The sequence below is a fragment of the Monodon monoceros genome, unplaced genomic scaffold (assembly GCF_005190385.1).
Source record: "Monodon monoceros isolate NGI ecotype Baffin Bay Population unplaced genomic scaffold, NGI_Narwhal_1 Super_Scaffold_7, whole genome shotgun sequence".
NCBI lineage: Eukaryota > Metazoa > Chordata > Mammalia > Artiodactyla > Monodontidae > Monodon > Monodon monoceros.
Window position 1 is genome coordinate 21,217,206 of NW_021703784.1, and position 24,165 is coordinate 21,241,370.

The window sequence follows — 24,165 nt, forward strand, 5'->3', positions numbered from 1 at the left end:
GCTAACGTGCGGAACCGCACGACAGGTCAGGCGGCGCCGCGGGCTTCCCATGTGCGCGGCCGCAGCCCTCTGCAACGTGCGACTCCGTCCCCGGCCTCCCGGGCGGGGAAGGGGCGGGGGCGGGGGACCCCTCGGCGGTCGGCCGAGGGCTAGGCAGGAATCGCTGCCACTCCTCTGTTCAGGCTGAGGTCGCCACAGCTGCGCCGCTCCACGCGCTAACGGGGCGCCTTCCCCACGGGCGCGGCGCGGGAAGGGATGGGGTCGGGTGCGAGTGGGCTGGGCAGCTGGAGAGGTGCGCATCCACGCTAGAGGCCTGCGTTCGTGACACCGGCCGGTGAGCTCCTTCGGGCTGGACCCACTCGGAGGCGCAGACTGAGAAGGTCGGTCGGGCGCCCGTGCCCTAATATATATCTAGAAGGGCGCGCCTCAGGCCGGACCGGCGCGGGGAGGGCCGCGGCCTGAGGAGGGCGGCCTGGGGAGGGCCCAGCGCGCGGCGCCTGGCGCCGAGGGGCGGGCCCGAGGCGGGGCGGCCGCGGCGCTGACGGGCGGTCGCCGCCGCAATCGCCTGCAGCTGCGGTGCCGAGCGCGGGCGGCTGTACATGGCCCCGACGGGAGGCGCGCGGCTCGCACTCGGAGCCCGGCTCGCCGCTTGAGCTCGGCGCCCGCCTCGGCCTCGCGCGTCCTCGCCCGTCCGGCCAACGTCCCACGGACATGCCCGCGTAGCCTCCTCCTGTGCTGGGATTTGCTTGAAAGTCCTCTTCATGGAAGCGATGTCCCCCCAGCAGGAGACTCTAGGGGGGCAGCCGGCGCGCTCCTCTTCCCTGACAGGAGTGTCTCGGATCGCGGGCGCCCCCGGAACCAAGAAGGTGAGGACGCCGAGCGGGGCCCGGCGCCCGCCGCCGCCGCGCGGGCCGGACGCTGCAGGGATTTAACGCTCGAGGCCCGCGTCATTCGTCTGAGGCCATTCTCGCCTTCCCGTTTCCCAAGTGACCCCGTCACCCCCGGGTTTTTCGCGTCTAGAGTCTCAGTCGCTCTCGGAGCGGACCCGGCAGCCTCCCTCCCCGTCTCCATCCGCCGCGGGACCCGTCCCCCCTCCCTCAGGCGGGGCGCGCGGCCCAGGTTTGGGGCATCGCCCTTCCCGGCCCCTCTGGGTGCCCAGCCCCGGGGTTCCCTGAGGTCCCCCGGGAGCTCACCGTCCCTTGACGGGGTCAGCTCTGAGGTCGTCAGGGCAGCGGCGTCCGCCCGTGTGCGGCTACCGCGCTGAGGAAGGTAGGCGGCCGGGCTGCGGCGCCTGCGGGGCTCAGCCCCTCACCTGGACGCGGCCTCTCCGCGATATTTTGCTGGGGGTGGCCGGGAAGAGGTGCCTGCGCCCCACAGAACGACTCCCGGTCGACGCCCGGGGACGCGGAGGGCCGGTTCGGCTTGGAATTGGGCTGGGTGGGGCGGGTGGGCTGCGGCGGAGGGGCCTTCACCCTACGCTTGTCCCCTGGCCCTCGGGGCTTGGCGGGGCTGGAGAGGGGTTGGGTGTCGGTGTGGGCGTGCGGGCAGCGCGCGTGGCCCCTGACAAAGCTGGGAGGAGGGATGCGGGCAACAACTTGTAGCGTTCCTTTCGGATAAACACGGCCGCCGAGCGGCGTGCCGATTCCGATGGGGTCAGGTTTCTTTGGAACGGTTCCCTCAGCAAGTGCACGTGGCCGCGAGCTGCCGGCCTCTGCTGCTCGGCTCTCAGAGGAATTGATTCGGGTGTTTTTAGCCGTGTCTGCCCTCGCTCCTCCCCTCCCCCAAAACCTGATATTTGGCTTTTTTTCTCTGTGTCCTGGTGGTTCCCTTCCAGCTTCTGTGGAGAAAAATGGGGCTTAGAGGGATAACCTAACTCATCCTTAAGAAATGTCTTGAGGCATTGCATTTGCATCATTGGAACCTTAAGGGGCTACGCAGGCTCCCCTGATTGTCCGGATCTTACTGCCTTTCATGACTCTTCCCAACAGGATCCTGGGTTGGCTAGAGGTCAGTGGAAGAGTGGTGAGATCGGTGCAGAGTAAAAGTGTGTGTGAGCTCCCAAGGACCTTGACCGTGTCGCGGAGCCATCTAGGAGTGTCAGTGAACTTGATGTTGTATCGGCTGTAGTGCTGGTTCAAGCCTTTGATGTATGGAGGGTGCGGTTTGTCCTTGTCGCTTTTCCCCTTCAGAGATGCAGGGAGGGAGGGAGAGAATTTACTAGGTTAGTGCTATATGAATTTTCAGTAATTAACATAGGTTTTAAAGCAGTTTTTATTCCTGTAAACTTAAGGAATTGGGGATAATAAAGTATTTGTATTCCAGAACAGATCTCATCCTTTTTTACTAACGGTAATTAAGCGAGAAAGCATGAGAGTAGCTTGATCTATCAAGAAGTACTTGTCTTGGGCTTTCCTGGTGGCGCAGTGGTTGAGAGTCCGCCTGCCGATGCGGGGGACACGGGTTCGTGCCCCGGTCCGGGAAGATCCCACGTGCCGTGGAGCGGCTGGGCCCGTGAGCCATGGCCGCTGAGCCTGCGCGTCTGGAGCCTGTGCTCTGCAATGGGAGAGGCCACAACAGTGAGAGGCCCGAGTACCGCAAAGTACTTGTCCAATAAATGAAGGGTTGCTGGGCATCTTAAGCCATTGTCCTTAAGATGCTGTCCTTCATTATAAAACGTAATGATTTGTCACATTACCAATCTAGTCTTTTCCTTTTAAAATTTTGCCAGTCTGGTCTTTCTACAGCTTTTTACTCCCTTTAGGGTGAGAGTGAGGTTGAAGAACTGTTTTATTTTGCTTTTAATATTTTTTTTCCAGAAAAGTGCATCTCTGCCTGTTTTAAATGTTAGTAGGCATATCTGTTTGATTTCAGACCTCCATAGCAATAGAAAATAATAATAATAAAAGAATATTTCCAAATTGTAGCTCACAGAATCATTGCCATTACACTCTCATGGACCACAATCTTTTTGTATCCCCAATACTCAACAGATTGATCTTTTATGTTTCATCTTGCCTTTTTAGTGTTTGGTAGTCCTAGTGAGTCCTGAGACTTATTTCTTAAAAAGTCTACTATATGGTTGTACTGTTAATTACTAAGACTTGGATCAGTGTTGTTTAAACTGCCAGTTACAATCAACATTTAAAAAAATGAAATAGAACAGAAAATATTGGCACAGTGGTAAGGGTAAAGATTGCTTTGTGTAACTTTTTTCTCTGTTTCATTTATATATATGTGCATTTTGGGCAGCGATGTAAAATGTGTTTCTTACTGAACAGTCAGAATTTTTTTTTAACATCTTTATTGGAGCATAATTGCTTTACCATGGTGTGTTAGTTTCTGCTTTATAACAAAGTGAATCAGCTATACATATACATATATCTCCATATCTCCTCCCTCTTGTGTCTCCCTCCCACCCTCCCTATCCCACCCCAGAATTTTTACAGTTTCCTATTTGTGAAATGAAAAATAACAATAGTACCTAAGTCCTCAAGATAGTTAGGAAAATTAAATGTGAAATTGAGTGAATATTAATATATAATAGCACTCAATAAGTGATGGCTCTTATTTGTACTTCCCCACCATGTGTATAATTCACACTACTATGTCCCAATTGTTCAAGCTAAAAATCTAGAATTTGTTTTCAACTACTGGCATTTATTTCCTCAGTCTACAACAACCATCAGAAAGGCCAGTCGAATATCACTTCAAAACATATCTTGAATTTCTCCACTTTCATCTCTACTGCTGCCATTGTAGTCGAAGCCAAACCACCACCATCTCTCACTTGAACATTTGCAGAAATTCCCTAACTTGTCTAACACCTTTTTTGCTTTTCCCTGACCTAGTCTCCATTTAGAAGCACCAGAATGATCTTTAAAAATTTAAATTGATCACGTTCCTCACTGCTTAAAATCTTGTGGTGGCTTTCCATCATATTTAGAATAAAATTCAGACTCCTGTACTTAGCCCTCCCTACTTCATTCCCCTCATCTGCCTTTTCTGCTTTGCTTGTGTATTCTCCAGCCACATGGGCCTTCCTTTTCACACATTGAGTCATCACATTCATTCTGCTCTGAGGCTTTGGTGTTGCTATTCCCTTTTTGTCTTTTTTTTTTTTGCCACACATCTTTGCAGTGTTGATTCTTTCTAATTGTTCTGATCTTAGGTTATCCCAGAGGCCTGTCCTGACTACCTAAGTGGAAGTTGCCTCTCAGTCATGTTCTGTACCTTCTGTTTTATTCTCATTTTAACATTCAGCCTTGCCTTACATATTATTATTTACTTCCTTGTTGTGTTACCTGAACTTCTCACCAGATTATGAAAACCATGAGAATAGGGACATTATCTGTATTGTTCAAGGCAGCTGCCTCAGTGTCAAGGACAGTGCTACGTATTAGATACTCATTAAATATAAGCTGGGTTACATACGGCAGTGAACAGGGACAGATATGCCCCTGTGTTCAGTTTATGATTTAGAGCAAGATCAGCAAACCTTTTCTTAGAGAGCCAGCTAGTGAATAATTTAGGTTTGTAGACCGTAAGGTGTGTCTGTTGCAGCTACCCACTATGCAATTGTAGTACTAAAGCAGCCATAGACAATATGTAAATGAATGGGCACAGCTATGTTCCAATAAAACTTTATTTAGAAAAACAGGAGGTGAATCCCTGGTGTTGTTTGCTGACCTCTAGAGCATGACTGTTGACTAGAACTTTCTGCAGTGAGAGAACTGCTCTTTTTTTTTGCTTGTTTTTTTGTGTTTTTTTGCAGTACGCGGGCCTCTCACTGTTGTGGCCTCTCCCGCTGCGGAGCACAGGCTCCGGCTCAGTGGCCATGGCTCACAGGCCCAGTGGCTCCGCGGCATGTGGGATCTTCCTGGACCGGGGCATGAACCCGTGTCCCCTGCATCGGCAAGCGGACTCTCAACCACTGTGCCACCAGGGAAGCCGGAGAACTGCTCTTTATTTACAGTGTACAATTTGTTGCTTTGGATAATGCATTATGGATAGAATTCTGGATAATTCTTCTGGATAACATATCCTTGAGCATATCCACGTTTGGGCAGAACAGTTTTTGTGAAATGAAATGGCAGCACATATTAGAATAATTTCAGTTAGGGATGATTTGTGTCATTTTCAAGCCCCCGACCCTTTGGTTTCACATACTAATTGAAAAGTCTTTAAATAAGGTAGGTTGTGGGGAGGGAAGAGAGACTTACAGGAACAGAAAATCAGTCAAAGCAAAAGGATTTTAAAATAGCTCCAACATTTAAAAATGTAACAGCTACTATTATACACTTCATTCTGGCTTTTCTTTCTACATTCTCTGGGTCCAAATCTGTTTATAGCAGTTTATGGTACAACACCCCTGAGAGCCAACTTTAAGCCATGTGTGTGTCTTGCAATTGGGGTTTGAATGAAGCATCTTTGTGTGTAAGACTTGGTTTTATTCTTTAATACTGAGAAAAATATTATGCTCATGGTTAAGCCAGTATCCTACTGAATACTTTTCTGATGTTATTCACAAAATGAGTGGCATAAAATCAGGTACATGAGATTGTTTTGGCTGAGAGCAGTCTGGAATTATCAGAAACTGAATTAGATCAGAAAGAGCTTGTTATCACCGGTGTGACCTCTGAACTTCTGGCTGTACTTCGTTTCTTTGTTTGTAAAATAGGGGTAATAATCCATATCCTGTATATCTCACAAAGTTGTTTTTTATGGGTCAAAAGAAGAAAGAATATAAAAACACTTTCGAAAAAAGTGCAGAGGCCATTAGTAATTTTTACCAGGTGATATCTGTAAAGCAATAAAAAAAGTTTTATTTCATTGGATTTAATACAAGAACATTTACATGCAAATGAGTGAATGCTATTTGTCTTATTCAGCTCGGGTTGCTGTAACAAAATACCATAACCTGGTGGCTTAAACAAAGGACATTTATTTCCTGCAGTTGTAGAGGCTATGAATTCCCATGATCCGGGTGCCAGCCAATTCAGTTCCTGCTGAGAGCCCTCTTCTTGGCTTCCAGTTCTTTCTGTGTCCTCACATGGGAGACAGAGTGAGAAGAAAGAGTGAGGAAGGTGAGGGGGAAGAAGGGGAGGGAGAGGTAGTGAGAGAGATGGAGGTGGAGTTAGATATCTTTGGTTTCTTCTCATAAAGGCACTAACCTTGTCATAGGGGCCCCATTCTCATGACCTCATCTAAGCCTAATCACCTCCCATAGACCCCACCTCTTAATACCATTACATTGGAGGTTAGGGCTTCAACATATGAATTTGGGGGGGGGAGAACAAGTATTTGGCCCATAACACTAACCATCAAAGCAGTCACCCTTGAATGTCATAAATATCAAATATTGTAAGGTAGAAACTTGAGGAAAAAGATAAGAGTTTACTGTTTATAATATATGGAAAAGTAAAGGAAATTTGTCAAAAAACTTCTTTAACTAAATGCCTAACTATACATAATACACATTGATTATAATATATGGAGTAGGCATTATTAATGTACTCTTAGAGAGGAAGGAACTGAGCCCTGCCAAGGCTGCATGTAGTAAGCAGCAGAGCTGGAATTTGAACCCAGATCTTCTAACTCTATTTCTCTTTCCAACTAGATTATAGATGCATTTTTTATTGTTTATAACATAAGATGTAGGAGAGAGTAGATGTGAATTTTATATAAGCAGTTGAACAAGCCATATTTGAGAAGTTTTTCTCCTGAGAGATAATTTTGTTCTTCAGGGAGCAGAGTCTCTACATTCTCCGTGTACCACAGAATATTATGTTCACTGCTGCCATTAGGTAAATGTTAGGTAAATGTATTAGTCGGGGTTCTCCAGAAAAACAGACCAGTAGGAGTCCCATGATTGCCATCTGCAGAAAAGTCGGTGGTGTAATTCACCACCATCTTTTCCTGAGGACAGGAAGAAATGAAATGTTCCAGCTGGACAGTGAGGGAGGAAAAAGGGGCAAATTCCTCCTTCCTCCACTTTTTGTTCTGTAAAAGTCCTCAAGGGATTGAATGATGCCCAACCGCATTGGGGAAGACAACCTACTTTACTGAGTCCACCAATTCAAATGCTGATTTCATCTGGAAATGCCTTCACAGACACACCCAGAAATAATGTATAATCTGAGCATGCCATGGACAGTCAAGTTGACACATAAAATTAACCATCATAGTAAATATTGACTAATAGTGACAATCAGTGACACAATCATTGCTATAATTTCTTTGGAAATTTGTGATCTTTATCCCTTGGTATCTGTCATCTGTCATTTTCAGATGTTTTATATAAGGCACTCATATTTCAGGAGCTCTTTAGCCAGGCCTGCTTTCCACATTGATGCTGTTGGAAAACTTGGCATATTCTCCAAACTCATAGAAATATATTTCAAAGTTATGTGTGGCTGCACAGAATCCTATGCCTCAGTTGTTTCCACCGTGGAAAATTGTGTGTGGGAAACCCAGCTGAAACTCTCAATTCAGTAAACATTTTGATATAATGAATCTTGAGTGTAGGAAAAAACTTGCTTCCATAGTCATCTTCACTTAAAATGTGAACACAGCAGTGCATTTTAACATAGCAAAAGAAAATTAATTTTTGTGACTCTGACATTCATATATTAGAACAGAATATGTTGTTTTTTATGAAATGAAAGTTAAATACTTTATTTTTACACATTCTTTACACATTTGTGTAAAAAGTAATTATTAATTTTGAATATTGAGTCCTCAGAGTTAAATAGAGAGTTGTAACTTATAGACTGAAAATTCACAAGTCACAGATATCTAAATGGTGCAGTTGCTTTTTGGTTCTGAAATGAAGTTTGTTGTGAAGCAATTTATAACTCTTTCCCTTCACCATTCTTCTGATTTAGGGTTTGGTGAAAGGTCTGCGGGATAAGAGGTGGAACATATTCAGTAGACTGGGAGAAGTGAGACAGCTGATAGCATCTTCAGAAAGTGAAAACTTGAACTTCAATAATTTGGGTGTCTGAATTTTTTCACTGTTCTTATCCTGCCATCCAGGACTTGGTGGTTCTTCTTTTCAAAGTAAAGATGTCTTGTGCCTTATAGGACCACATACAACTTAACAAACATCTGTGATTATAAAACTTGCCTTCTTAGAAGGTATCAGTAGCTGAAAATACACTGGACTTCAATTTAAATTGCTGCTAAAACATGTTATAAACTATACAGTGTCACAAAAATAAATAGGTATATAATATCAAGGTTAGATATGTGTGTGTTTACAAACTTATATGTACACACACTCATATAAACAGTGCTTTGAGGACATATATGTACATTTTATTATTGTGATTTGATGGAGTTTCATGACTCATACCCCTCGGTCTCCAGAGTATTTGGCAAAAACCTCTGTTACAGGCTGAATGTTTGTGTCCTCCCGAAACTCAGATTTTGAGGCTGTAACCCCCATTATGATAATACAATTGACCCTTGAACAATGTGGGGGTTAGGGGTGCTGACCCTCCATGCAGTCAAAAATCCACTTAGAACTTTACAGTGGGCACTCTTTATCCATGGTTCTGCATCCACATGTTCAACCAACCTCATATAGTTTAGTACTATAGTATGTATTTATTGAAAAAAATTTCATATGTAAGTGGACCTGCACAGTTCAGATCTGTGTCCTTCAAGGGTCAACTGTATTTGGAGATAGGGGAAATAATTAGCTTAGAAGAGGTCATGAAGGCAGAATCCCCATGATGGGATTACTGCCCTTATAAGAGACCAGAAAGCTTGCTCTCTGTGTACCCCATGTGAGGGTACAACAAAAAGGCAGCTGTCTGCAAAGCAGGAAGAGGGCCGTCACCAAGAACTAAATCTGCTGACACCTTGACCTTGGACTTCCTAGCCTCCAGAACCATGAGAAATAAGTTTGTGTCATTTAAATCATCCAGTCTGTGTTATTTTGGTATAGTAAGTAGCCTGAGCATGCAGGATCTTTTGTTGCAGCGTGCAGTCTTCTCTCTAGTTGTGACATGCGGACTCCAGAGCACATGGGCTCTGTAGTTTGCGGCATGCTGGCTCTAGTTGAGGCATATGTGCTTGGTTGCCCCGTGGCATGTAGGATCTTTGTTCCCTGACCAGGGATGGAACCCGTGGCCCCTGCACTGTAAGGTGGATTCTTTACCACTGGCCACCAGGGAAGTCCCCAGACTACCTTTAAAATAAACTTTCATTGAGGTGAAAGTTTGCTTTCCTGTTCTGTTGGTATAGCAAGTGTTCTAGATCACAGGGACTCTAAGGTTCTAATGTGTGCAGAAAGCCTTCAAGGTGAATGCTCAATTCGTTAGTAGCCACGGCAGCAGTTTTTTGAAGCAGCCTAGGATGGGGTGATGTTTAGCTTTTGTTTGCTTATGCAAGACTTAGCCACAATGTGGGAGGCTGGAAAGGGATCAGAGGAAACTGCCTTTTGTCAGCCACCAGTAATGGGGCTTGTAGGCAACATAGCCAGTTTATTTTATAATTTTGTTTCAGTCTGATTTTCTTTATCCAGGACAAGTTTAGATTAGAAACATCCAACTGACAGCAGAAATAGCTCTATCAGCATGTCACTGCTGTGCTGAGCAGCCTTGACCTAATTTTGACAGACAGCTGTCACATGACACAACTGAAAGGTAAGGCCTGTTTCTGGATGTCTGGTCACTTGTGTGTGGACTCTGAAAATGGAATGTATGTGTGCCCACATCAGCTCATATTTCAAAGATCTGGAAAACCCAACTGCTCTGTGGCCTTTTGCTTTCCCTGTTTACCTTCATCCTAATTTATACCTAGGAGAGTGTCTGTATTTCCTCTTCTACCCCTACATTCACCATCTGGAACCTCAGCTTCCACAGTAGGCATTATGAGGTTACAGTATATCTGAATCTGATCGGATCTTGGCCTGTTTTTTGTTTGTTTGTTTGTTTTGTTTTTTGCGGTACGCGGGCCTCTCACTGTTGTGGCCTCTCCCGCTGCGGAGCACAGGCTCCGGATGCCCAGGCTCAGCGGCCATGGCTCACGGGCCCAGCCACTCCACGGCACGGGGGATCTTCCCGGACCGGGGCACGAGCCCATGTCCCCTGCATCGGCAGGCGGACTCTCAACCACTGCGCCACCAGGGAAGCCCTTGGCCTGTTTTTTATTCTTATTTGATGCACTCTGGTTTTTACCATTATGGTTTTTGGATTTGATCACTGTACTCTTCCCCTCTGCAGGAGGAAGTGAGAGGTTGCCGAGTTTTCCAACAGTGTCTGATACATTCAAGCCTCTTAGCCTTCATGCAGGTGGATGGGCACTGGGGAACCAGAGAACCCCTTTGTCACAGTGTGCCATGGATGTAGAAATAATAGCACTTCGTACGGACTGTGATGTGAAAAATTTAGTGAAGCCCTGCCCTGTAAGGGAATATTAGGGATAGACCATTGGTGATCAACCTTGCCTACTCCAGGGTGCTACTAAAGGGAATCATGACAGGAGGTTGAAACTGGTAGCTTTGCCAAAGAAGAAAGTCTAGCCAACTTGAAGGCACATAGTGGTGCTCCAGAAGTCTGCATGGGTAGGGTAGAGACAGAAGAACAAATAATAATGTAGAAGGGGAGTTCTACTATCCTCATATTTATTACATACAGTACTTATCACTCCAAAGCATTACTCTGTATGTTATGCTATCATGGTGCTTTCCCTGTCAAAGGACTTTCACATATATAATCTTTTTTGATTTTTTGTGGTAGGTCAAACAGTCATGTCATTTTACAGAGAAGACTCTGAGAAGTGATAGAACCAGGATCCAGAATTTAGGTCCAATGTCTTCTAGCCCAGTGCCGATTCTTCTACATTACATAGATTCTCAGGCTTGTTATTTTATTTCAAAGTTCTTGTCTCACAGAAAGAGGAAAGATAGCCAAAAGTAGAAACATTTCTTTCTTAATTTCAGAAAGAAATTATATCCCTTTATAACAGTCTGGGCTGTGATGACATTTGTTTTAATTAAATGCTCAAACTGATTTTGGCTGGGATGATTATGAGTAAATAGAAGATCATACTCATCATAGACAAAAGTGACAATAGTGGGAAGCTTCAGCTCATCCAGTGGTCAAAACCTTGTGGTAATAATAGGACATAGAAGCAAGGGGCAGGGGTAAAAATAATTTCCTTGTTCCCTTGCAGGGCCGATGTCTTTGAGATATGTCTCTGCAAATAAGTGCTGCAGACATGTACGGAAGACAAGAAAGAAATAGTTCATTGCTCACTAAAGTGTACAGATTAGCTGCAAAGGATTAAGAGTCAAATTTGAGTAAGGTAATTTGTAAATTTGATTAAACATTTTTTTCTATCTTTGAAAGTTTAGAGTTCTTAAAAGCTTTCCTCAAAGTCCTTATTTTAACGTTATGCTAATTTTAAATGTTTGAAAGTGACTTTAGTACATTTGACTTAAATTCAACTGAAATGCTTGAATTTTTTTCTTCATAAAGTGACTGGAACAAAGCAAAGTATGAAAAATTGTAGTCCATCTGACTTAACTCTTTCATCCTGGTCCTTTCTTTTGATAGGCTTTTTTTCCTTTAAATCTCTATGAGAACTGAGAATGACCAGATTCAGAGTGATTTAGAGGTTCCAAAAATAGCTCTGTATCTTCTGGTTGACATGAAGTTAAAATTCCAGTGAGAGACTACATATAGGTTTCTTTTTTAAAAAAAAATTTTAATTAATTAGTTTATTTTTGGCTGTGTTGGGTCTTCGTTGCTGCACGCGGGCTTTCTCTAGTTGTGGCAAGCGGGGGCTACTCTTTGTTGTGGTGTGAGGGCTTCTCACTGTGGTGGCTTCTCTTGTTGCAGAGCACGGGCTCTAGGCGCACGGGCTTCAGTAGTTGTGGCACGCGGGCTCTAGAGCACAGGCTCAGTAGTTGTGGCGCACAGGCTTAGTTGCTCCGCAGCATGTGGGATCTTCCCAGACCAGGGCTGGAACCCGTGTCCCCTGCATTGGCCGGCGGATTCTTAACCACTGCACCACCAGAGAAGTCCTACATATAGGTTTTTAATATAAACAGTGTTTTATGCGTTGTTGAAAATAAAAGAACAAAACTTTTTTCTTCGATAACCTGCTTACAATCTTAGTTTCCTACGTAGGCACACTTGCATTACCACCTTAAACTCTCAGGTATTGGTAGCGTTAATTCATTGATTTAACACACAGCTATTGAGGATTTACTATGTGGAAATACTGAGTAGGGCACTGGAGGAATAGGGAAGGAATAGTGGCAACCCACAATAAGCAGGTGGGCATATTCCTCAGATCTCTGAGGAATTCAAATGGAGAGCCACTCAGATATTTTGTACAAAAACATGTTGGACAAAAAACAAATAAGTAATTTCCATTTTAATGTAAATATACTTCAGATGATTATTATATGAGTAAGGAAAATTATAGCTTCTGGCTATGAACCAGTTTGCTGGGCTGGAGCCCAGTAGTTTAGTAGTTTGGTAGTTAATTTTTGTTGCTGTTGTTTTTGTTTTTTTCATTTTAACAGCATTGTTGAAATATAATTTATATACCATTTATCCACTTAAAAGTGGATTCAGTGGTTTTTAGTATATTCCTAGAATTGTGCATTCATTTCCACAATTTTAGAACATTTTCATTACCACAAAAAGAAACACTGCACCTGTTAGCCATTACATCCCAATTCCCTCATCCCCCAAACCCCAGGCAAGCACTAATCTAAGTTCCTATAGATTTGTTTATTCTGGATATTTCATTTAAGTGGAGTCATATAGTATGTGGTCCTTTGTGACTGACTTCTTTTAATTAGCATGATGTTTTCAAGATTCATCCATGTTGTTGCACATTTCATGGCTTCTTTTCTTTTATTGGCAAGTAGTATTCTATTTTATGGATGTACCACATTTTGTTTATGCATTCATCAGTTGATGGACATTGGGGTTGTTTCCACTTTTTGACTATTGTGAACACTGTTGCTGTGAACATTCATGTACATGTTTTTGTGTGGACATATATTTTCCTTTCTCTTGGTTATATACCCAAGAGGAATTTCAGGATCATATGGTAACTCTATGTTTAGCCATTTGCCGAACTTAACAAACTGTTTTGCAAAGTGACAGCGCCATTTTACATTCCCACTAGCAGTGAATAACAGTTCAATTTATCCACATCCTCACACTTGTTATTTATTTGTCTTTTTTATTGTACCCATCCTGATGAGTATAAAGTGGTATTTCAGAGTTTTGATTTGCATTTCCCTGATGGCTAATGATGTTGAGCACCTTTTCATGTGCTTATTGGCCATTTATGTATCTCCTTAGGAGAACTGTCTATTCAGATCCTTTGCCCATTTTTAAACTAGCTTACTTGTCTTTATTGAATTGTAACAGTTCCTTAAATTTAAATATTCTGGATACAAATCCCTTATCAGATACATGATTTGCAAAAATGTTCTCCCATTCTGTAGGTTTTCTTTTCACTTCCTTAATAGTGTCCATTGAAGCACAGAAGTTTTAACCTTGATGATGTCCAATTTATCTGTGTTTTTTTTGTTGTTGTTTGTGCTTTTGGTCATATCTAAGAAACCATTGCCTAATCCATGGTCACAGATATTTATGCCTATATTTTCTTCTAAAATTTTTACAGTTTCAGCTCTTTTAGATCGTTGATCCATTTTGAGTTAATTTTTGTATATGGTGTGAGATAGGAGTCCAACTTCATTCTTTTGCATGTGGATATCCACTTGTCCCAGCACCATTTGTTGGCAAGGAATTAAGTTGCCAACAAGTTAAAAGAATCATCAGACAAATGTTTACCATGAAACTCAATGGTAATGTAAATGTCAACACTATGTCAAAAGATGTAGTTTGCAATGTACAAGGATGATTCTACCATCCAGTTCCATAGCAAATGCTTATATTTCCTTAGTGACAGCATTCCAGCAGAACCCCTTTAAGTAAGTTTGTTTATGTTTCTGTGTGTGTGTTTGGACGCAGTAGTGTAGATGTGGACAATGAGTGGATTTTTAAATTCACTTAAAACCTTCATCTATTGAGTATATAGTTTGTACCAGGTGTTGTACTAGGCTCTAGGAATGCAAAGATAGGTCTGCTACAGAGTAGAATTTCAGTAGTTGTTGAAGGACGGGAGAAAGTTTGGAAATAAGATGTAGTCCTTGCTCTCTAGAAAGGGGCAGAAAGATAATTATAATATAATCTGAAATGCTATAACTGAGGCATAGCTGTGAAGCAAGTTAGGAACACAGAGAGTTCAACATTTAGTTCATCCAACTGATTAAAAAAAGAATTGAAGTGGAAAGCACCTTGCACGTTAGCTGGTAAAGTTGCTACAGTTTTGTGTTATTATTGAAACATGAAAGAAAAATGAAGTATAGGCATTTGGGTCTCATCTTCACTTATGATCTCCATTCATTTACTCTTTGGCAGAATAGTTTTTTTTGCCTCTGATACTGAATATAGCTGCAGAGGAGACAGCTCAGAAAACCAAAGATCTAATTTCCCTCTAGTGCTTAAACCTTGGCAAATGGTACAAAATCAAGAAAATCATTTCTAAAAGATTAATGCAGTTGATTTTTTCCCTAATGTTTAGTTTGTCAATTTAGAAGATTACCTTTTAAAAATTACTCAGTTTCAGAATGGCACCCAATGTTTATGAGGTAATCTCAATATAGACATCAAGCACTTGGGCATTCTGAAAAACCACCGTGGATTACGATTTTTAAGCTAACAAAGAAACCTACACTGTTTTAAACCTATTTTCTGTTTCCTGTGAGGCAAACGATCATAGTTTTCCCTGTCACTGAACAACTGGGAAATTTGTTGGTGCTGGTACAATATAAGTATAGCCTCAGTCTTTCCTGACAAGTTTGTAGTATTGTACATTTAGAAAGGAATCGATAGTCTCCTTCTATTTCCATGTATTATATTTCACACAGTTGTTATAAACAAAAAGAAAATCCAAGTCTTTATTGCCTGAGAACAGATTCTTTGATAGATATGTGAAGTTTTTTGAAGTCACCATTGGTTCTTTGTTTTGCTATACTTTTGAGCAAAAGAAAGAGATATGTATTTTGAATGAATTAATACCTAGGCTCCCATTATATTGACAACTCTTAAGACTTTTTATTACTTACAAGAGAAATGAATCCTACAAGTTCTAAATTCATTTTGTATATAATGTTTATTTTCTAGCATATCCAGGGTGAATCTTTGGTAGACACTTAACATGAGAATATCAGAAGTAGAAGGAACCTAAGAGACTATGTAGTCCAAATTTTCTCATTTTCTAGATACAGAAATGGAGGCCCAGAGGGGTGTCTGAATTGCCTTAGGCTGCATGTCTCATTAGTAGTGGTGTCTCAGTACAAACAATAGGACCTCAAATAAAAATAATATTTTGCCTGTAGTTTGATTGCATTCTCTGAATATGAGTCTACTAGATGATGTAGATACACTCAGCATTTGACTTCTCACACATCTGCCAATTTTATGACTAAGAAAACACAATCTAATTACTATATACAAATATATATAAATGGTACTCTACATTAGGTCTCCATGAAAAACTCCTATTTTAAAAGAACCTTTACAGAAGAAAATTTGTCACTCTTCTTTAATTATCCATTCTCATGTTTAACAGCCGTCAGTATCAGAAAGATTTCCTTGTATGGGAAGGTTTCAAATTTGGAGTCCATGGATCCCTCAAGAATCCTTGTTGGGTGTTTCTGAACCCCTTGAAGTTATGTTCATAATTTCGTTCACAGCTTTGATAAATATCTTGAGGGATTAACCTGGATTCTCAGTCTGTAGTATAGCTGCATTTCTTTTCGCCTTATCTTCTTTGGAAGACCCTTGCTATCCTCTGTATAATAACTGCATTACTTTGGAGATTTACTGTTTCCAAATGAAGAATTTAAGATCATTTTAACTTGTCTTAGGGTTCTTTCTTTTTTTCACATTTTTAAATCATTTTTATGGCTGTCTTTTGAGCCCTTTCCAAATTCTTTGTAAACCTGAAAACCAAGGAGCTCAGAATTAGAAATCATATGTTAATGAAGATCTTGTTTAGGCACTTGGATCTGCTGAGAGTGGTGTCAGAGGATTAGGAGCAGCAGAAGTAAGACTGCTGAGACAGGTCCAGGAATGTGGCCCCTGCTCAGGTAGGCTAGGCAGACCCTCAAGGTCAAAACAGATCGAGGGTGAGGGGCCCAGGTCAAGCTTAAAGGATTGGGAGCATTTCAAAGTTCAAAGCGTAGTAAATAGATCCTGAGTAAAGGGATTCAGGATAAGGAGTAGGAATCAAACCTAGACCTGAAGGTGAAACAGAATCCTGCAGAAAATCTGCATAGGAACAAACTGCCACCTTTCTAAGTAAAATCAACCTAATCTTTCAGAATTGAGACTCTTCATATGGGAACAGGCCGCTGGACTTTGCAATACAAATACTTGTCTCCTAGATTTCCCTTCACCCTGCAACCTCTACATTCACACTGTCCTCAGGATGTTAGATTCCTGAGAGTTGGGTTCCCAGGAGATGTGACTAATGGAAAACAGTAGGATAGGGCTTACGAGCCATAACATATAAAGTAGTTTATCAAAATCACTGGGGTTTGGAGGGATTAGAGATTCTTCTGGGAATCTGATGAAAACTGTGGGCTTTCTCTTCAGAAGGAAGGCACCAAATACTATCATGTAAAAAATTTTATATAATTTAACCTGCCCTGAAACTGATTCATGGTTAATAACTCCTGATTGAGAAGTATGGTGTTTTATATTTCTTACCCATTTGTTTCCTGTTCTTTATTAATGTTTTACGTAATTGTTTCTGTTGCTGTCTGAGGTATACTGAGGAGGTTTGGGCATTTAGTTTTCATGTGTGAGCCAAAAGATTAATGGAGGGAACAGCAACACTGAGGCCATGGCACTGAATATGAGTCTACTAGATGATGTAGATACACTCAGCATTTGACTTCTCACACATCTGCCAACAATAATGGGAGAGATCCATGGGGGCATGGTGAAACTGGGGGAAAAGAATTGTGCCAAAGAAGTCTAGTATCCCCTTCTCACTAGATGATTTTTCTTCTCTTCCTTAGGATGGTCTAGGTTTTATTAAGAAGCAGTTCCTTTATGAATCATGTAATGAGAAACTGATACTGAGCCACTTGGTTTTATGTGGGGTTTTTTTAGAGCATGCAGTCCCAAGCATGGCTGGCTTAGGCCCTCAGGCAGTGGGTGAGACTTCTGGCCAGGAAAGGGTGAGAGAGTAGAGCAGGAAGAATGCTTTGGTGACACAGCCTGAACTTCACTCATGGCTATTTGTGACTGTATTGTAAATTTTCACATTTATATCCAGTGGCAGTTCCTCTGACTCTATCTAGAGGTGTTAAATCTGTAAGATTGAAAATTTAGAGAGTAATTGTCGGGTTAATTCAAGTTGAATAAAACCTCACCACAAATTTTAGGTCCTGTAGAACAGAGTACCTGAATTATCCAATTAATTCTATATTTATATACCACTTAGAAAAGAAAAAAAATATTTTTTTCTTTAGAGTTACAGCAAAAAAAATAAAACAAAACCTCCTTTGAAAACCAGATTCCCCAATGTGTAAATATTTAAATTTAAATGTCTATTAAGTGTGTAAGAAATCTAGTCTCCATCTTGTGCTTTAACTACTTATCTTCTCCATTTACTTGATCTCTTCAGATTCTGTCTGTCCCTGAAGCCCAGTTTGGGGCCTACCCTACGAGTGAAATAGATCTAGTAGAACCTACTCTGATGACGTTTTAGAGTATAAATTAGATAATCCAGTCCTGCCTTTGGCATAGGGCCTGGCACATAATAAGCAGTAAAGCTGCAGTTGATGATAATGGTTATGAGCTGTTTTCCCAAATACTCTAGTCACCATTTAACCACCTTGTTCTCTGACCATAAAAAATACTTACTGCCTGTACCACTTTTTGATGCTTACTATCTTAGTTTAGATGTTATTATTTATTTCCAGAATAAGATTGCAAACTCCTTGATAGGTAAGGATAGGCAATACAAAACTTGCTGAGTTGGATTGAAAATAGGCATTTACTTGCTTTGCTTTACAAGCCATGTGGTCTTCACTGTGATCTTTTTTCCTCTACAGAAAATGAAAACACTAGCAGAAAGGAGGAGGAGTGCTCCATCTCTTATCCTGGATAAAGCTCTGCAAAAACGACCTAGTACCAAGTAAGTGAAAAGCTTTGTGTTAAACATTTGGTATGTGCTTCATTTCTTTTACCTGTGGGGTTTGTTTGCTTTTTATCAAGACCAGAATTCTCTGTTAAATAATAGAAAATATGACTTCTGAGTTTATTTAATAAGGCCTATTCTTTATGTGACACTTAAAGCCTTTTAAGAGCTGGTGATCAATTGCTTTAAAACTGATTCAGAAGTGAATCTTACATCACATGGTACACAAACATGCATGTTCCACACATTGTTAAAGTTTATTTATGGAAACAATTAGAAATCAGTATACTAAAGATAAGTTATTTTAACCACTATACATGTTTGGTTATGCACAAACTTTTGCTTACTTTTTATCTTAAGGTGATGCCTGTGTATGGGGAAAAGGCAAGTTTTTTACCAATTTTAGGTATGAAGAAAGAGAGCCAGATTAAGATTATTAAAAAATTGAGTGTTGGGCTTCCCTGGTGGCGCAGTGGTTGAGAGTCCGCCTGCCGATGCAGGGGTCACGGGTTCGTGCCCTGGTCCGGGAAGATCCCACAGGCCGCGGAGCGGCTGGGCCCGTGAGCCATGGCCACTGAGCCTGCGCGTCTGGAGCCTGCGCTCCACAATGGGAGAGGCCACAACAGTGAGAGGCCCGTGTACCGGGAAAAAAAAAAAAAAAAAAAAATGAGTGTTGATTTCTTTTAGGCATTACTGGTTAGATTAATTAGTGATTAATTAGTGAAATTTAAAGTGGAAAAACAGGCTGTGGACATCTTAAGAGAGTCTTTCATAATACTTATAAATTGAATGGCTATTCAATCATTAATTTATTCAATAATTTTAATGGCATTTTAACTCAGAGGCATTTTGTGTTCAAAGGAAACCTGTGATGATTTTCCTCTAATATGTGAATCCTTTCATGTAAAGTGAAGTCCTTATCACTTTTTAAAAAGTGAGGGTGTATCTGATATTTCTATGAATGGTGTGCTAATTTAACATAAAATCTATGTGAAGGCATGGAATTTTTTTTCAGTGTCCAAAATAAATTATATAGCCAAATCTCAAAGAGTGAAACTTTCAAAATACTTAAGTCCCTCCCCTCTTAGTACTCAGCAAGTTCTCAGACTCAAGCAGCTCTCCCAGCTGCCCACAGATGACACACGCTTTAGTCATTGGGTTGATCAGAAAATGTAAATTACTTTTAATAGATGCCTAATCAAAATTTAATTAGGAAGATATTCTTCTGCCAAATGAATAATACAGTAATATACTTCAGTGCCATATATAAATGACTTTTAGATTGTTTATATTAGTATATCTTTGCATTCATGTAGATGAGAAAAGAATGGTTATATCTTCACAGTTTGACCTTGCTTACCTAGAAAACTCAGGAGAAATTATTTTTTAGGGGAAATAGACAGAGGAGGCAGAATTGTCTTTAATTCTACTGTATATGTAAAAATAGCTTTATTATTCACTTTTTTAAAAACAGGTAAACAGTTTTAGGTAAAATTTTTTATTGGAAGTTCCTGGGATGAACATGTGTTAAGCTTTTTAATTAAAAGCAGCCCTTGGGGAGGGGGAAGGGTAAGCTGTGACAAAGTGAGAGAGTGGCATGGGCATATATACACTACCAAACGTAAAATAGATAGCTAGTGGGAAGCAGCTGCATAACACAGGGAGATCAGCTCGGTGCTTTGTGACCTCCTAGATGGGTGGCATAGGGAGGGAGGGAGACGCAAGAGGGAAGAGATATGGGAACATATGTATATGTATAACTGAGTCACTTTGTTATAAAGCAGAAAGTAACACACCACTGTAAAGCAATTATACTCCAATAAAGATGTAAAAAAAAAAAAAAAAGTAGCCCTTATTCGTATCAGAGAAGCTTTAGCCCCAAATCAGGGGTCAAATAGTGGCCCACTTAACCCGCTAACCCAGGGTGAGGATTTACAACAGTATGCATGTAGGTACTGAAAGTTCATATAGACCATTGGTTCTCAACAGGGTGGTACTAACCTCCAGGGGGCATTCTGCAATTTTGTGAAGCAAAATGATTTAGGGGGCAGTCGCCAGAGATACTAGACATCACATAATGCACAGGACATCCTACACAACAGTTTTGTGGCTCCTGCATAGTTTTTGAATGTACCATGTATGGAATACTTGTGAAGAGGGGGAAAAAAACTTTATATAATTATCAATGCCTATAACTATGTTTTATATACAAAGTATTTTATATCCTTTTATGTAGATATAATAAACACTAAAGTTTCCAGAAATGTAGCTACCTTGCATACCAAGAGATAATTGCACTTTGTATTGTTTGGAATCATTTCAGAAAATCACTTGGCTTTACTTCACTTTCTCGTACTAAATATATTCATTATAAGTAGGTGTAAGCATATCTGACTACTTCATTGTATTTTAATATAGTCATGAATGAGCATATACATATTGAAATACATAATTTGTTATTAATTACTTTCATTTCTCTTATATTACTATCAGAGTATTTTATCGACACTTTTGAAATTCTGTTAAATATCTGTGAATTTTGTTTCAGGATAGAAAAGGAGGAATTGGAATAAATGTATATGCATTTGTCCTTTATATAACAAAGGGACATTGGATCTAGGATTGAGAATGACTGATAGAGATTAAGTGCCAGGTTAGGGAAGAGCTAACACTTACATGACTTACTGGGGTTGTTTTGAGTTAGAGAACCAATATGATAATATACAACCACGTCCTTCCCCATTCCTGCCTCCCCATCACCTCTGTAATAACTGGTACTTACATTAGAGTCAGTTTCCCAAATTCCTGCCTCAGAAATAGGGAAATATGATGGTTTTTTTGCAAAATAAAAAAGGATATTTAAGTTGAAGATGGATATGTTTTAATCTTCAGTTTATTTCCTGTGATTTTCTCCAGGTCAGTAGTGTGAGTGTGTAGTGCAGGGGAACAGGACCTTCACCTATCTTTTAGAAATAATGCTTTTATGCTATGTAGTATTGGGTGGTTAACGTGTGTAACAAAAAAACCAAAAAGCTATTGGGTGTTGAATGTGTACAAAATATTTGTAAGTAGTGTAATCTCAGGATTGGAATGAACCTTAAAGGTCATCTAGTCTGGTGGTTTCTGAAGCTTTTAAAGTCAGTATTCTGCAGAGGGACCCAGGCATCTACATATTTTTCAAAAACTCTTCATAGTTGATTCTGATACACTCTTGGTAGAGAACCACTATGACAGGCTGCTACAAAAGAATCCTTTTATAAAAGAATGCTTTCAAAAAGGGAATACTGAACCAAAATTTTAAGGAAGTACAGGATTATAATATGTATTTCTTATAAAACAGTGTGGACATTATAAAACCAAAAGCAAAGTCCCCTCTCCATCCCCAGGGGTAACCATGATTAATCATTTGTATGTCCTTCTAAACCTTGTCTATGCAAGTGTGATTAGAATTTTTATTTGCTTTCTGTAATGTTTAAATTCTCACTTTAATATAGATAAATTAGTTCTTTGCATTTTCAAGTCTTACAGTTTTTTTTAAAAATTAGAGATCAAATCCTATTACAACAACCATTCAAGAAAGTCTTTGAATTTTGACCATCTTTATATAATGTACACTCCTGAAAAGTTATATCAGCCAGTTAATGAACTTGCTATTTTAAAGAAACTTTGTAGTGAATTGTTTTATAAAGTAAATCACTTCTTTTTTCAGAGTTGTTAAAAATAACTCAGATTTTCATAATTTGAATTTTGCTTTTCCATAATTTATACCCAGGAAACGAGGAAAATTTCTGAAGTCTAAGCTGAGCACACCTATCTGAAGTAGAACTTTATGCAACAAAATTCTAGTACCTAAAAAGAATCTTACTATCTCTTTGCATGTAATATCATGGGAGCTAACCTATAAAAGATTTGTACACAGTGTGTGGACAGACAGCAAAGAAATTGAGTGTTTTATTTATTAGCATTGCATATTCCTTGAGTTAAATAAAGCCATCATAGCATTTCATATTTCTTGAGTTAAACCTATATTTGATTTTGGCTTTGCAGTAGAACGTTATTTCTACTGTTGTCCCCTAGTTAAGGTGTAATTTAGTAATTAACGACTTGTAGGTGATAAAGCTTTTGTCCAAAGTTTAGCAAACATACACAGAGGACATTTAATGGAATCCTTTCATTTAACAGCTGTTGCATCTCAATTTTTATTGAATTTAATTAACAAGAGTTAGGTTTAAAAGAGGAGGAAATAGGTTAAGTGGTGACTTAAATGTGTTTGTGTGTTAAACACAGTTTTATCTCCAAAATTCTTTGTTTAACCCATCGAGTTCATAAGGAAGGGCCAATTTAGAGATTTTAACTTTTTGGGGGGTTATCTGGACACCATTGATCAGCTGGAGGTGATTCCTGTAAGTAATTATTATATTAGCTGGTATAGCAGATGACACGTATCTTTCACACTAAGAAGGTTAGTGGTTTTCCAACATGGCTGCACTCAGCTGTTTTTACTCTCAAACACAATAGTGTTCAGTACTGTGTTTAAGGATGACCTCACCTCATGTAATAGCCATCCTCCTGGTAAGACTCTGGGCACCTATATTAGAGGGCTTAGTTTCCTTAAAAGTAAAATGAGAGTATTGAAGTTATTATCTGTTAAACCCTTCTACTTCTAGTTCTATTGCTATATAATTATGATTTGTTGAAATTCGATACTTCCTACACTTACTCTGAATTCTAAATCATTCTTAATTACTTGCAGTTTCCTAAACACAGTATACTGTTTAGCATTGTCTCAAATGTCACTTCCTTCAGGAACTCCTAAGCCTTTGCAAATAACATTCGTGCTCCTATAGCACCTTGTATATCTTGAACCACAGCACTCATCCCACTGCACTGGCATTACAGTTTATGTCATGTTCCCTTTAATGTCCCTGACATTTGTTAATAAAATAATGCCTTATAAATAATATCTGGTGTTCAATTATTATTTGTTGGATGAATCGGTGAATGAGCAAGTGACTCCATTTCCAAACTACAATAGGAATTTAATAAGTTAGCACAGTAGTTTCTGACTCTCCTGCCCTCCTTTGAGTAGCCAATACATAAAAGACCTTCCTTGTTCATTGGTATTATTTGTGAAATTCTGGCTAGGGAAAAAGGAAGATTACTTTTAACAAAATGATTCTGACTTATTGTGAGGAAGTTATTTCATGCAGCAGAATACCACAAGAACTCATGTATGTGGTCTGTAAATACCACATATAGTGGCATTCTTGTGGTACTTCTTCATCGTTTACTTAGGGATAAATTCAAGTCATACAAACTTTTCTTCCATAAATTCACTTGTTTTGATGTGGTATTCAGCCCACCTTGTAGAAAAATACACAAAAATATACCCATTTTTGTTTTAAGTTACAGTGTTAGCACTTTCAAGTTAGTATTCACGCGTCTCCATCCTTACCTCCAAATCAATTTATTGTGTGTGTGCTGCTTGAAAGACTTTGTAGTAGGTACTTTACATATGTTACATTTTAAATCTCTGCTTATTGCTGCTGAGAGGAGAGAAAGGCAATGCCAAGGAAGTGTTGTGGTGCAGCAGGAAGTGCTTGGGCTTTGGCTGCATTCAAATGCTGGCTCTCCATCCTGATTTTCTGTGTGACCTCAGATAAATTACCTAATCTCTGAGTCTCAGGGTCTTCCTCTGTAAAATATGAATCTAATGCTTTCATAGAATATGAAATGAGAAAATAAGTGAAGATGTTTAAAAGATTGACTTAGTTATTTTTAGTTGCCTCTTTCCTTCCCTTAGATATATTTCATTTTCAAGCTTTAAACCTCCTGAATTATCCAGTACCATTTGTTAACGAAAAGCACCTACTTTATTATCACAGCATTGTATGACTAGAAACAAATCAT

The 24,165-nt window shown here is 40.3% G+C and overlaps 1 protein-coding gene across 1 annotated transcript in view; it reads left to right on the forward strand.

Moving 5' to 3' along the window:
- Positions 1-621: 621 nt before the first annotated feature.
- The window catches only part of ARHGAP20 (Rho GTPase activating protein 20), a 147,455-nt gene continuing 123,911 nt past the window's right edge, over positions 622-24,165 (forward strand). Inside the window, exons 1-2 of the mRNA XM_029208693.1 lie at positions 622-866; positions 18,170-18,252. Of these exons, the coding sequence (XP_029064526.1) occupies positions 762-866; positions 18,170-18,252 (188 nt within the window). The 5' untranslated portion in view covers positions 622-761. The remainder of the gene's footprint in view (positions 867-18,169; positions 18,253-24,165) is intronic.